At 44.2% G+C, this 12596-nt stretch overlaps 1 protein-coding gene across 3 annotated transcripts in view; it reads right to left on the bottom strand.

The window, feature by feature from the left end:
- Positions 1-3180: 3180 nt before the first annotated feature.
- Positions 3181-12596, bottom strand: part of slc22a17 (solute carrier family 22 member 17) — a 28665-nt gene continuing 19249 nt past the window's right edge. For all 3 annotated transcript variants that reach the window (XM_060922435.1, XM_060922436.1, XM_060922437.1), the window contains exons 7-10: positions 11747-11852; positions 10783-11006; positions 7056-7167; positions 3181-6459 (exon numbers count right to left, since the gene is read on the bottom strand). In XM_060922435.1, coding sequence (XP_060778418.1) covers positions 6183-6459; positions 7056-7167; positions 10783-11006; positions 11747-11852 — 719 coding nt within the window. In that variant the 3' untranslated portion in view covers positions 3181-6182. The remainder of the gene's footprint in view (positions 6460-7055; positions 7168-10782; positions 11007-11746; positions 11853-12596) is intronic.

The following is a 12596-nucleotide window of genomic DNA, read 5'->3' as shown; positions in this document are numbered from 1 at the left end:
CCCCAAACACTGAATTCAAGCCACAGTACACTCTGAAGACAGTGAAGCATGGTGGTGCAAGCATCATGATATGGGGATGTTTCTCTTACTATGGTGTTGGGCCCATTTATCGCAGACCAGGGATCATGGATCAGTTTGCATATATCAAAATACTTGAGGAGGTCATGTTGCCTTATGCTGAAGAGGAAATGCCCTTGAAATGGGTGGTTCAACAAGACAATGACCCCAAACACACCAGTAAGCGAGCAGCATCAGGGTTCAAGACCAACAAAATGAAAGTTCTGGAGTGGCCAGCCCAATCCCCGGACCTTAATCCGATAGAAAACTTGTGGGGTGACATCAAAAATGCTGTTTCTGAGGCAAAACCAAGAAATGCAGAGGAATTGTGGAATGTTGTCAAATCATCCTGGGCTGGAATACCTGTTCACAGGTGCCAGAAGTTCTCAGAAACCGTGGTTATGCAACTAAATATTAGTTTAGTGATTCACAGGAATACTAAATCCTTAAGATTTTTTCAGTTTATACAGTAAATATTTGGAGTTTGTAATGAAAAATGCAGACACTGCTATTTTTTTGAACAGCCCAATGTTCATTTTTCTTCATTTTCTGTAAAGTAATTAAAATATTGGTACATTTTTCTTCATGTTTTGATGTAGAATATAATGTGCAGTGTTCCCAATGCATGGAAATAAAAACTATTATAAGGATTTTGAGCTTTACTCACGTTTTTAAACACACTGCTATTATTTTGAACACAATTGTATACACACTATTTATTTGGAAAGTTATTGGCTGAATGGTTTCCTTTCTACATGCATTAGAGCACTGAAATGAATAATGGTAGCCACTTAAAATGGCTACTCGGAAGTATGAGGATGTATTTATTTTTAGAATGAAATATCTTGTAGGGTGAAGTGTGAAGTAAGCCTGCGTGCCTTACCAAGTGAGAGCAACAGAAACCCTAGATGCTTTACCAAGTGATAACAACAACAAGGCAGAGGTCAGTTCACTTAATAGTGCAAGTGTCAGTGATGAGTATTAAATCTGCTCTCCTTAATACCCTCTTTAACTTCCAGGGCACTGTTCTATACATCCTTTGTCTGTCAGAGAAATATGATAACCTTAATGAGCCATCCTAGGAAATATCTAGCCAGAATGAGCACTCGAATCATTTATACTACTGATCTAATGTATGGAATGAAGAAGTGTATTGGGGCTGGAAAAGTGTGTTTTGTTTGTTTAAAAAAAAAAGGAAGTACTTTTATTTTTCCTTGGGAGAAGTGGCCCAAACCTGACATGATCCCCACCAAAGGTGAAAATGACACATAAGGACTGTACTATAACCCTAAACACTTATTTGCAGGACAATTTCCTGCTAATCACTTACTGCTGTGTTACATTCATCCAACTCTTCTTCTTCTTCTTCCGGCTGCTCCTGTTAAGGGTCACCACAGCGGATCATCATGATCTGCGTATTTAATTTGGCATAGGTTTTACACCTTCCTGATGCAACCCTCTCCAGTCTGTCTGGGCTTGGGACCAGCGCCAAGTATGCACTGACTTGTGCAAGCCCAGTGACTGGGTATTTTACGTAATCTGCATGTCTTTGAACTGTGGGGGAAACCGGAGCACCCGGAGGAAACCCACACACACACGGGGAGAAATGCAAACTCCACACAGAAAGGTTCCCGTCAGCCGTGGGGTTTGAACCTGGAACCTTCTTGCTGTGAGGCGACAGTGTTAACTACTACACCACTATGTTGCTATAATTTTGCTACAAAAACCCTCATGTATGTCAGTGGATGAGACAGCTATTTGTTTTTTCAGATGTGCAGCAAGTGGAAGAGTAAAAAGTTTTTAAGTGGGCATAGTCCTGCCTGGCAGCACGGTGGTGTAGTGGTTAGCACTGTCGTCTCACAGCAAGAAGGTCCTGGGTTCAAGCCCAGCAGCTGATGGGGGCCTTTCTGTGCGGAGTTTGCATGTTCTCCCCGTGTCTGCGTGGGTTTCCTCCGGGTGCTCCGGTTTCCCCCACAGTCCAAAGGCATGCAGGTTAGGATAATTGGTGCTCTAAACTGACTGTAGATGTGAATGGTGGTTTGTCTCTATGTGTCAGTCCTGCGATGATCAGGCGACTTGTCCGGGGTGTACCCTGCCTCTCACCCATAGTCTGCTGGGATAGACTCCAGCTTGCCTGCGACCCTGCACAGGATGAGCGCTTATGGATAATGGATGGATGGATAGTCCTGCCCACTACTTTTCTATTAACTCACAAGATCATCATCATCTCATTATCTCTAGCCGCTTTATCCTGTTCTACAGGGTCGCAGGCAAGCTGGAGCCTATCCCAGCTGACTACGGGTGAAAGGCGGGGTACACCCTGGACAAGTCGCCAGGTCATCACAGGGCTGACACATAGACACAGACAACCATTCACACTCACATTCACACCTACGCTCAATTTAGAGTCACCAGTTAACCTAACCTGCATGTCTTTGGACTGTGGGGGAAACCGGAGCACCCGGAGGAAACCCACGCGGACACGGGGAGAACATGCAAACTCCACACAGAAAGGCCCTCGCCGGCCACGGGGCTCGAACCCGGACCTTCTTGCTGTGAGGTGACAGCGCTAACCACTACACCACCGCGCCGCCCCCTCACAAGATCAAGGTTTGCAAATTCATGGGTTAAAGTTCACCTTGATAAAATCATTGCGAAGTGAAAGAAATAAACAAATAAGCCTCTTTCACAAACCTCTTCAGTGATTTTGGCTTTTCCACTGTGACTGGGATTTGCGTTTGATCTGACCACTGCTTTACCTGAAAACCTGAGTTTCCATGTGTCTCCTGTTTTGGATCTTACCCTCGTCTTATTTTTCTAAATCAGGCTGCTTAAAAGCGGGCGGCACGGTGGTGTAGTGGTTAGCGCTGTCGCCTCACAGCAAGAAGGTCCGGGTTCGAGCCCCGTGGCCGGCGAGGGCCTTTCTGTGTGGAGTTTGCATGTTCTCCCCGTGTCCGCGTGGGTTTCCTCCGGGTGCTCCGGTTTCCCCCACAGTCCAAAGACATGCAGGTTAGGTTAACTGGTGGCTCTAAATTGACCGTAGGTGTGAATGTGAGTGTGAATGGTTGTCTGTGTCTATGTGTCAGCCCTGTGATGACCTGGCGACTTGTCCAGGGTGTACCCCGCCTTTCGCCCGTAGTCAGCTGGGATAGGCTCCAGCTTGCCTGCGACCCTGTAGAAGGATAAAGCGGCTACAGATGATGAGATGAGGCTGCTTAAAAGCCAGAATGTTACCGGACAAGTGTAGTCTCACAGCTACTGATTGCCACAATTCTCCCTTTTGTTGAAGGCATTTATCCAGTCTGTCAGTCTCTACGTCACACCAAAATGCTTTGTTCTGCACCTCCTTGCTTTCAGAAGTCAACCAATCAGATAGACCAGATGTGAGCCTAATAGGTATACAACGGTGTTGCAAACAAACCATATCTTCCATAAAGCGACGTGTTGCAGATCTTTACTGCACACTTCCTGAGAAATCTCATGAAATCCGTGATTTCCTCTGTATTGCTGTAGCAAGGGGTCAAAAATGGTAAATGCCACCTCTGTTCATTGCCCTACCGTATAGCACTGTTCTGTACAATGACATTTTATATTTTGATTTGATCACCTTCTGATTTGTATATTACACAATGTAGTATGCTCACGTTACTGAATGTCTGCCAAATCAAACTCCTGTGTACTCAGCATATTTAGTCAATAAAAATGCTCTGATCTTGACAAGCAAATCTACCTGGATGTGTATTATTTACTGTATTAGGAGGCGGCTTTTCCAAGAAATTGGCTACATAGTGCTCAGTCAGAAACAGTGAGACAAACTTAGCCACAATAAAGCCAATTGGCTGACTGACCACACCACATGAGAGACAGCACTGCTGCCCAAAATTGGAATGGGATGAATCACCACCCTTGTCAAAATAGCACAATGCTATTGTTTATAAAGCAGAAACATTTATTGCAGGCTCTTATATTCTAGTAAAATGTTAACAATGAACAAAAGGAATGGTACAAACAAAAATCCTTGGATAACTAAAGTGATCCCTTCAAGTGATACCTTCTGCAGCTTTAATTTATATAAACATACGCAATACATTTTTTTCTACAAACCAGTGAAGCTAATAAAGGACGCACATGCTTGACGCTTGATGGCATCCCAAAATAGATCACAAACGCCCCATTGCAAAAAGGGTGTCCAGCTATGTGCCAAATGTTTTGAATAATCTTACTAATACCACATAGCATATTGGAGCCAAGCAACTACTTCAGCTGTTTCAGATTATTCAAGTGTCCTAAAGACTAAAGCGCTAAAGATTAAATACGTGTTCAGAGGGAGCCAAATCAACACTGCTGTGATGTTTTAAAAAGAACTACTTGTGGGTGATGAGTATGTGAATACAATACTAAGGTATATTTCATTCATTTTCAGTAATCGCTTTATCCTGGAGAGGGTCGTGGAGCCTTGAAGTGCTAATATACAACAATACACACCAGTCCATTTTATATTATTCTATCCACATTCACTGGATATGAGCAATCGCGCGCTCTGATTGGCTACTCCACTACTAGGCTATCAGCCCATATACCGTGAGTAGAGAAATACAAAATGGCGGAACGTGTTGCAAAACCAACCGAGGATGAAATAAAAACTCTACTCGAAAACAAAAACACAAAAAAGCAATAAAATACGGAATAAAGGTATTTGATGGTAAGAACATGTATATATATTGTTTATTTTCAAGAATTATCGTATTTTTCACAAATTTTTACTGTCATTTCGCTGGTTTAAGCGTTCTAAGCGGAAATGATTTTGTCAGATGTTTTGTATAAAGTTTATATTTATCAAATTTGCAAAAAATAAAATAAAAATGCTCAGTTTCTCAAAATCCAGTGAATGTGAATAGAATAAAACAGTTATTCCACTCGATCTTGTCCAACTCGGTGCTACGTGCCTCATCGGCTATCAGCTCATGTATGACTCGATTCCGTGGAATAACTGTTAATTACATTCATACAAAGACAGAACCAAGTTTCATTTTTAAAATTTTATTTCCAATTAAATTAAGTTAAAGAGATATTAACATAATTACAGCACGTGTTATTATTGGTAAGTAATCTAAAGCAGTCAGTCATTAAGTCTTATTACTACTCTCCAGTAATTTTTAGCAATTATAACAACCGTTAATTGTCTTATTATTACTACTAACAGAGAATTAAGTTAATTTTTTTTAAACAAGCTAACAAATTGACAGAGAGGTGATTCTAAGACAAGGCTGCATGACTCATTCCTTCGGTTTCTTTGGCCCATCTTCCATGTTTGTCCAGAGTAAACAAAAATTCTTGCGCTTGTCCTTTCCTTCCCTGCACACTCATTAATACTGGGTGCAAGATTCAGTCCTGTTTCTTCCAACCCCAAAGCATCTATAAGAGTGCTACAGGAGCATATCCATCCGTGTGACATAAGTACTCCTTCTCTGTCAGCATGCCACAGTGCAGCATACACAAATCAGGATACTCAGTACTGTAATGCCATTATACTCGTAAACTACCTGCTGATAAATAACAGAAGAACTTGCAATGAAGTTTTTCTATTGTGCTGAAGGGCCAGCAGGAGTATATTTCTATTTCCTCCCTACCTTTTATATTCTATTTCAGTTCAGACAGAGTATATTTAGGGTATTTACAGAACACCTGTTGTATTTTGAGCCCTTGCCTGTGTGAAGTGGGGTTGATATAATTAGAGGCTGTGTCACTCAGTGCTACGGTATATGGGCCATACACACTTGTATTAGGTCCGTGATGGCGACTGTCTGGTGTGTTACTTTTTAGGATTACCACCTGTTGCAGGGTTTATGAAAATGGCACTCACTGCAGTAGCTCTAGATGAGCCCTGGGACACTACAGAGCACAGGTGGCTCTCTACACCATTGACTTTCTCACCCCTCGCACTTCAGCAGGAGCCTGGATGGACTCAGCATGCTGTAGCTCCATTTATGCGTTAGGAATGATTACAGGGTGGGAGGTTAAGAAGGCTTGTCCCATATGCCCCTTCTCGTCCTCTGCCACACAGACATGGTGAGAGTCAGGGGAATGGCTGAGGTGAGCAGGTGCGTGTGTGTGTACTACGAAGGCTAGGTTTCTGGATTTGGTGTGGCAAGCAAAGGAACGTTGTCCCTCCTCTTCCGGCCCAGCGGCGGGCGCCTGTATTGCTCACCATCAGCCAGTGTCTGTGGCAGGGGCTTCCGTTTGCTTTCTGGGAGCAGCAGGATGGACAGAACAGCCAGCAGGGCAAGAGAAGAGTAGACTACATGGTGCAGGAAGTAGCCGTAGTGGTTGCGCAGGTCCATCAGAGGAGAGCTAAGCCGACCCACGCAGCCAAGAGCCAGGATAGCACCCACCCCACTTCCCCTGGAAAGGCCAAGGAAAATGTCCACAGTTTAACATTTAGTTCAAGAGCTGCAGAAATACCAATGTGTCCAAGCAGCATACTAGACTTTAAAATTGTATTTAAATTGCTTTTATTGAATCAGCATTGCTTCACTTACTTTCAACAAAACTAATTAATATTAATGTGTTTTGCCAAAATAAATTTAAAAGGCTGTATCCAAACAAAAAGGCTTCTTTACAGAATTTTTCATAATTCCACTAGAACAAATTTCACCATTCAAATCCTTAAAAACATCTCATTTTCTAATTTGATTCATCTCCTGCAAGGTTTCCTCAACCTTCTGGCTCAGTGACACCTGGCATAGGAAAAAGCCTCGGAGTAATTATATATTAAATAAATACATCCAAGTCATACTTAATTTTCACTTTTTTTACATAATAAAAAATTAACAGACTGCTCCTGTGGCTCAATGTGAGATTATGCTCTATTGGACATACACTTTGTAAGATCTGGAAGACCATTATGTTATACCTCATGTCATGACCGTATATGGCAAACATGAAGGCATTTAGCCAAACCCCGAGTTGGAGAGGTTTAAACAAATGTGAAGTGTTACCTAATGATGGTGGGCATGATTTCAGCAGTAAAGAGGACACACAGAGAGGCAGCAGCCTGTGAAGAGAAGAGGCCCATCACAGAGAACACTGTAATGGCTGACTCGCTCAGATCTACAGAGAGAAACATACAACCATTATGTCCACAAGGAGAAAAATGCTTGGAAAAACTAGCCTTTGGATCGTGCTAATATATCTATAATATATACAAATACATACACATATCAGCCATAATATTAAAACCACTTGCAGGAGAAGTGAACAACACTGATTATCTCGTTATAATGGAATCTATCAAGGGGTGGGATATATTAGGTAGCAAGAGAACAGTCAGTTCTTAAAATTGATGCGTTGGAAACAGGAAAAATGGGCAAGCGTAAGGATCTGAGTGACTTTGATAAGGGCCAAATTGTGACGGCGAGATGACTGGGTCTGAGCATCTCCAAAATGGCAGGTCCTGCGGGGTGTTCCCGGTATGCAGTAGTTAGCACCTGGGCGCCCAAGGCTCAGTGATGCGCGTGTAGAATGAAGGCTAGCCCGTCTGGTCTGATCCCACAGAAGATCTACTGTAACACAAATTGCTGAAAAAGTTAATGCTGGCTAAGACAGAAAGGTGTCGGAATACACGCTGCGCCACAGCTTGCCGCGTATGGGGCTGCGTAGTCGCAAACCATTCAGAGTACCCATACTGACCCCATACACTGCTGATAGCATCGACAATGGGCATGTGAGCTTCAGAACTGGACCATGGAACAACGGAAGAAAGTGGCCTGGTCCGATGAATCACATTTTCCTTTACATCACGTGGACGGCCAGGTGTTTGTATGTTGCTTACCTGGGGAAGAGATGGCTCCAGGATGCACTATAGGAAGAATGCAACCTGGTGGAGGCAGTGTGATGCTCTGGGCAATGTTCTACTGGGAAACCTTCGGTTCTGGCATTTACTTTGACACGGCCACATACCTAAACATTGTTGCAGAACAAGTAAACCCCTTTATGGCAGTGGTATTCCCTAGTGGCAGTGGACTCTTTCAGTACGATAATGCACCCTGTTACACTGCAAAACAATTGTTCAGGAATGGTTTGAGGAACATGACAGAGTTCAAGGTGTTGAACTGTGTTCAAAATTCTCTAGATCTCAATCTGGTCGTGCATCTGTGGGATGTACTGGACAAACAAATCCAATCCATGGAGCGCCCATGTCACAACTTACAGGCTTTAAAAGATTTGCTGCCAACATCATGTATGGAATTATGGTTAAAAAAAAGTGTTAAAAAACCAAAATATGTTTGATATTTTAGATTCTTCAAAGTAGCCACCGTTTACCTTGACACTTTGCACATTACTGCCATTATCTTAACTAGCTTCATGAGGTAGTCACCTGGAATGCTTTTCAATTAACAGGTGCCTCATCAAAAGTTAATTAGTGCAATTTCTTGCCTTCTTAATGCATATGGTCCAATCCCACAGAAGAGCTACTCTAGCACAAACTGATGAAAAAATTAACATTGACACCTTCGTGACGTTGGAGCAGCTCTTCCTCAGCCTTCTCAGACTCCAGGTGCAACATGCCCAGGACTGTCTGCAGTTTGCGTACCGGGCAGGTGTTGGTGTGGAAGACGCCATCCTCTACCTGCTACACCAAGCCCACTCTAGATAAGGGAAATGGCACAGTGAGGATCCTCTTCTTGGACTTCTCGAGTGCCTTCAACACCATCCAGCCCCTTATGCTTCAGGACAAACTGAACAGGATGCGAGTGGACCCCTGCCTGGTCACCTGGATCTCCAGCTACCTCACCGACAGGCCGCAGTACGTCAGGCTGAAGGACATCACATCTGACACTGTGATTAGCAGCACCGGCGCACCCCAGGGCACGGTGCTGGCCCCTCTTCTCTTCACCCTGTACGCCGCGGACTTCTGCTACAACTCGGACCTGTGTCACATTCAGAAGTTTGCCGATGACACAGCCATCGTGGGGTGTATCAGGGACGACAGAGAGGAGGAGTATCGGAGCCTGGTGAGGGACTTTGCCATCTGGTGCAACAGGAACCATCTGCAGCTCAACACCTCGAAGACTAAGGAGCTGGTCATTGACTTTGGGAGGTCCAGACCAAGGTCACGACCAGTTCTGATCGAGGGAGTCGAGGTGGAGGCTGTGGATTCCTACAAGTACCTTGGGCTGTGGCTGGAAAGCAAGCTGGACTGAACTTGCAACACCAAACACTTGTACAGGAAGGGACAGAGCAGGCTATACTTCCTGAGGAGGCTGCAGTCCTTTAACATCTGCAGGAAACTCCTGTGGATGTTCTATCAGTCTGTGGTCGCCAGTGTCCTGTTTTACACCGTGGTGTGCTGGGGGGGCAGCACATCCAAGAAGGACACATCCAGGCTGGACAAACTGATCAGGCGGGCCGGCTCTGTGGTCGGCATGAAGCTGGACTCTCTGGTGATGGTGGCAGAGAAGAGGACTATGGACAAACTACTGAACATCATGGACGATGGCAGTCACCCTCTGCACACCGTCATCAGCAACCAGAGGAGCCTGTTCAGTGACAGAATGCTCCTTCCCAAGTGCAGGACTAACAGACTTAAAAACTCCTTTGTCCCTCACACCATCAGACTGTACAACTCCTCTCTGGAGGGGAGGAAGGGTAACAGGAGGACAGAGGACGGGAAGGAGCAGTAGCCTAGCCGAGCCTGACAAAAAGCAATACTGGACAATGTGCAGTACTCTCCTGCTGGACTTTTTTTTCTTTCTTCTTTTCCCATATCTTATTCTTTTTTATATTTGTATCTGTAAATACTTAATTTAATTTATCTACAAGTTTTCTCTATTTTCTATTCTCTGTTTATCCTGTAATGATGCTGCTGGAACTTTAATTTCCCTGAGGGAACCCTCCCAAAGGGATCAGTAAAGTTCTATCTAATCTAATCTTTCTGTTTTAGCCAGCATTAACTTTTTCAGCAGTTTGTGCTCCAGTAGCTCTTCTGTGGGATTGGACCATACGGGCTAGCCTTCATGCCCCATGCGAATCACTGAGCCTTTGACACCCATGACCCTGTCACCGGTTGTCCTTCCTCGGACCACTTTTGGTAGGTACTAACCACTGCATACCAGGGACACCCCACAAGATGTGTCATTTTGGAGATGCTCAGACCCACTGAGGGAAGTCGTGGCCAAATGGTTAAAGAGACAGCTTTGGAACCAAAAGGTTGCTGGTTTGATTCCCTGAACCAGCAGGACTGGCTCAAGTGCCCTTGAGCAAGGCACCTAACCCCCAACTGCTCTGGCAAGACTGGTGGCGTACCTTGTGTCTGATTATCCAAAGAAAAACTGATGATGTGATTATCAGTTTGGGCAAGAACCCGGCAAGAACATAACATAACAGATCTAGCCATCACAATTTGGCCCTTGTCAAAGTGATTCAGATCCTTACAACTGCTCATTTTTCCTGCTTCCAACACATCAACTTCGAAAACAGTAGTATGACACAAATGGTAAATACCTACTGAAGTGTGTGTGTGATATATTACACACACACACACACACACACACACACTCTTCAGTAGGTATTTACCATTTGTGTGATACCCCTGTACTACTGCTCTGCCACATGATGGCAACATAGTGCCAAGAATGTCCACCAAGCCATCACAAATCTCTTTTTCTATATTTCAACATTTTCCATTACAAAGACATAATTTCTATCAGCAGGATCTGCACTCACACTCCATCAGGCCCAGTAGAATGAGAGAGGCAAGCCCGGTCATTGTCATGGCCAGCAAGAGGATACCACGGCGACCACACCGGTCCACTGTTGCCCAGAGCAACAACCAAGCGCCACCTCCTGCACAGACAGACAGCAGGTAGGTCCAATAGAAACTGGAAGCAGTGCCTCGAACATCGCCCCTGAAGGAACTGTAGCAGTGACTAATGCCATGGGAGATGAACCTGAGAGAGCGAGGTAGAAAATGAAAGAGAGAAATGAGGAATGAAACAAACTACTATACTGTTATTCTCTAATTCATATTGAGATTTTTAATAATAGGTGTGTCCTGGAGGTCTGGAGCCTATTCTGGGGATGATATTCCATCACAGACCACCATGCATACACACATTCACACACTCTTTCATACCTGGGGCAATTTAGAGTAACCAGTCTACCGACAGTACCAGTCAAAAGTCTGGACACACCTTCTAATTCAATGGTTCTTCTTTATTTTTCTTAATTAAAATACATTTCATGTCTTAAAGTAATGATGGATGTCGTTTCTCTTTACTTAGCTGAAGGATTCTTGACATAATATGGATTACTCCAGTTGTGGAACAGGGCTATTTACTGTTTGATCTCAAACACATTAAGAAGGCAATAAATTGCACTAATTAACTTTTGACGAGGCACCTATTAATTGAAAAGCATTCCAGGTGACGACCTCATTAGTGTTGTTGTACAATGTAGAAAATAGTCACAATACAGAAAAACCTATGAATGAGTAGGTGTGTCCAAACCTTGGACCGGTACTGTAAGTCTTTGGGAGGTGGGAGGAAACTGGAGCACCCAGAGGAAACCCACAGGGGGAGAACATGAACAGAAACTGCACCCAGACCATAACCTGCGCTCAGATGCATGAGGTGTCAACATTACCCACTGCACCACAAACTATAAAGGTAGACATTTAATTTTGACTTACGAGGTAAAACCCAGCACACACATGTTTTTCCAGATGTTTCGACTCTGGAGGAGCTCCGGAAAGGACAAGTGAGGACGACCAGTCTGCGGGGACTCTGACTCCAGCTCTACAGGGACATCATAATGAAATATTTTCACTCCAAATGGTCAAGCATGCTACATATCCTCCCCCCCCAATTTCTCCCTAATTTATATATGTCCAGTTCCCACCAATCAGACAAGTCTCCCCTGTCACATGACCGCTACCAACAGGGAGGGCAAAGGCTATCATGTGCTTTCCCCAAAGCATGTGACATCTGCCAACCGCATCTTTTCAAACTGCTGCTTATGTAACATTAGGGAGCGGTATAACACACTCGGAGGAAAGCGTAAGCATGAGCACAGGGACACCCGTGATTAGCTAGCATCGCTGTAACTGACAGGGGTGAGAGAGTATACCACACCTCCCTCCCTCCCTGAGTGGGACCAGTTTTAGCTGATTTTGCTCTCTTGGGTTCCCAGGCACAGATGGCTGTGGCATCATCAGGATTGATGATCCGGCGAATGCTTTTCTGTTGCGCCACTCGGAAGCCCATGCTACATTTCTTAATACCACAACAAAACATGAAGACTCAGACTGTCACAGAGAAACAGTTCTAAATCCAAAGCATTAGGCTGCGGTCACATTATAAGCCTCATTGTTCAATTCCAATTTTTTTGCGCAGATCAGATTTGCCAATCTCGACAGCTCACATTCATTACATTACATTACAGGCATTTATCCAGAGTGACATACAACAAGGGGATACATGACACAGTGCTCCTGGAGCAGAGAGGCTTAAGGGCCTTGCTCAAGGGCCCAATAGTGCAGC

Source organism: Neoarius graeffei, chromosome 5 (assembly GCF_027579695.1).
Source record: "Neoarius graeffei isolate fNeoGra1 chromosome 5, fNeoGra1.pri, whole genome shotgun sequence".
In the NCBI taxonomy this organism is placed as follows: domain Eukaryota; kingdom Metazoa; phylum Chordata; class Actinopteri; order Siluriformes; family Ariidae; genus Neoarius; species Neoarius graeffei.
This window is presented reverse-complemented; position numbering and strand designations above follow the sequence as displayed.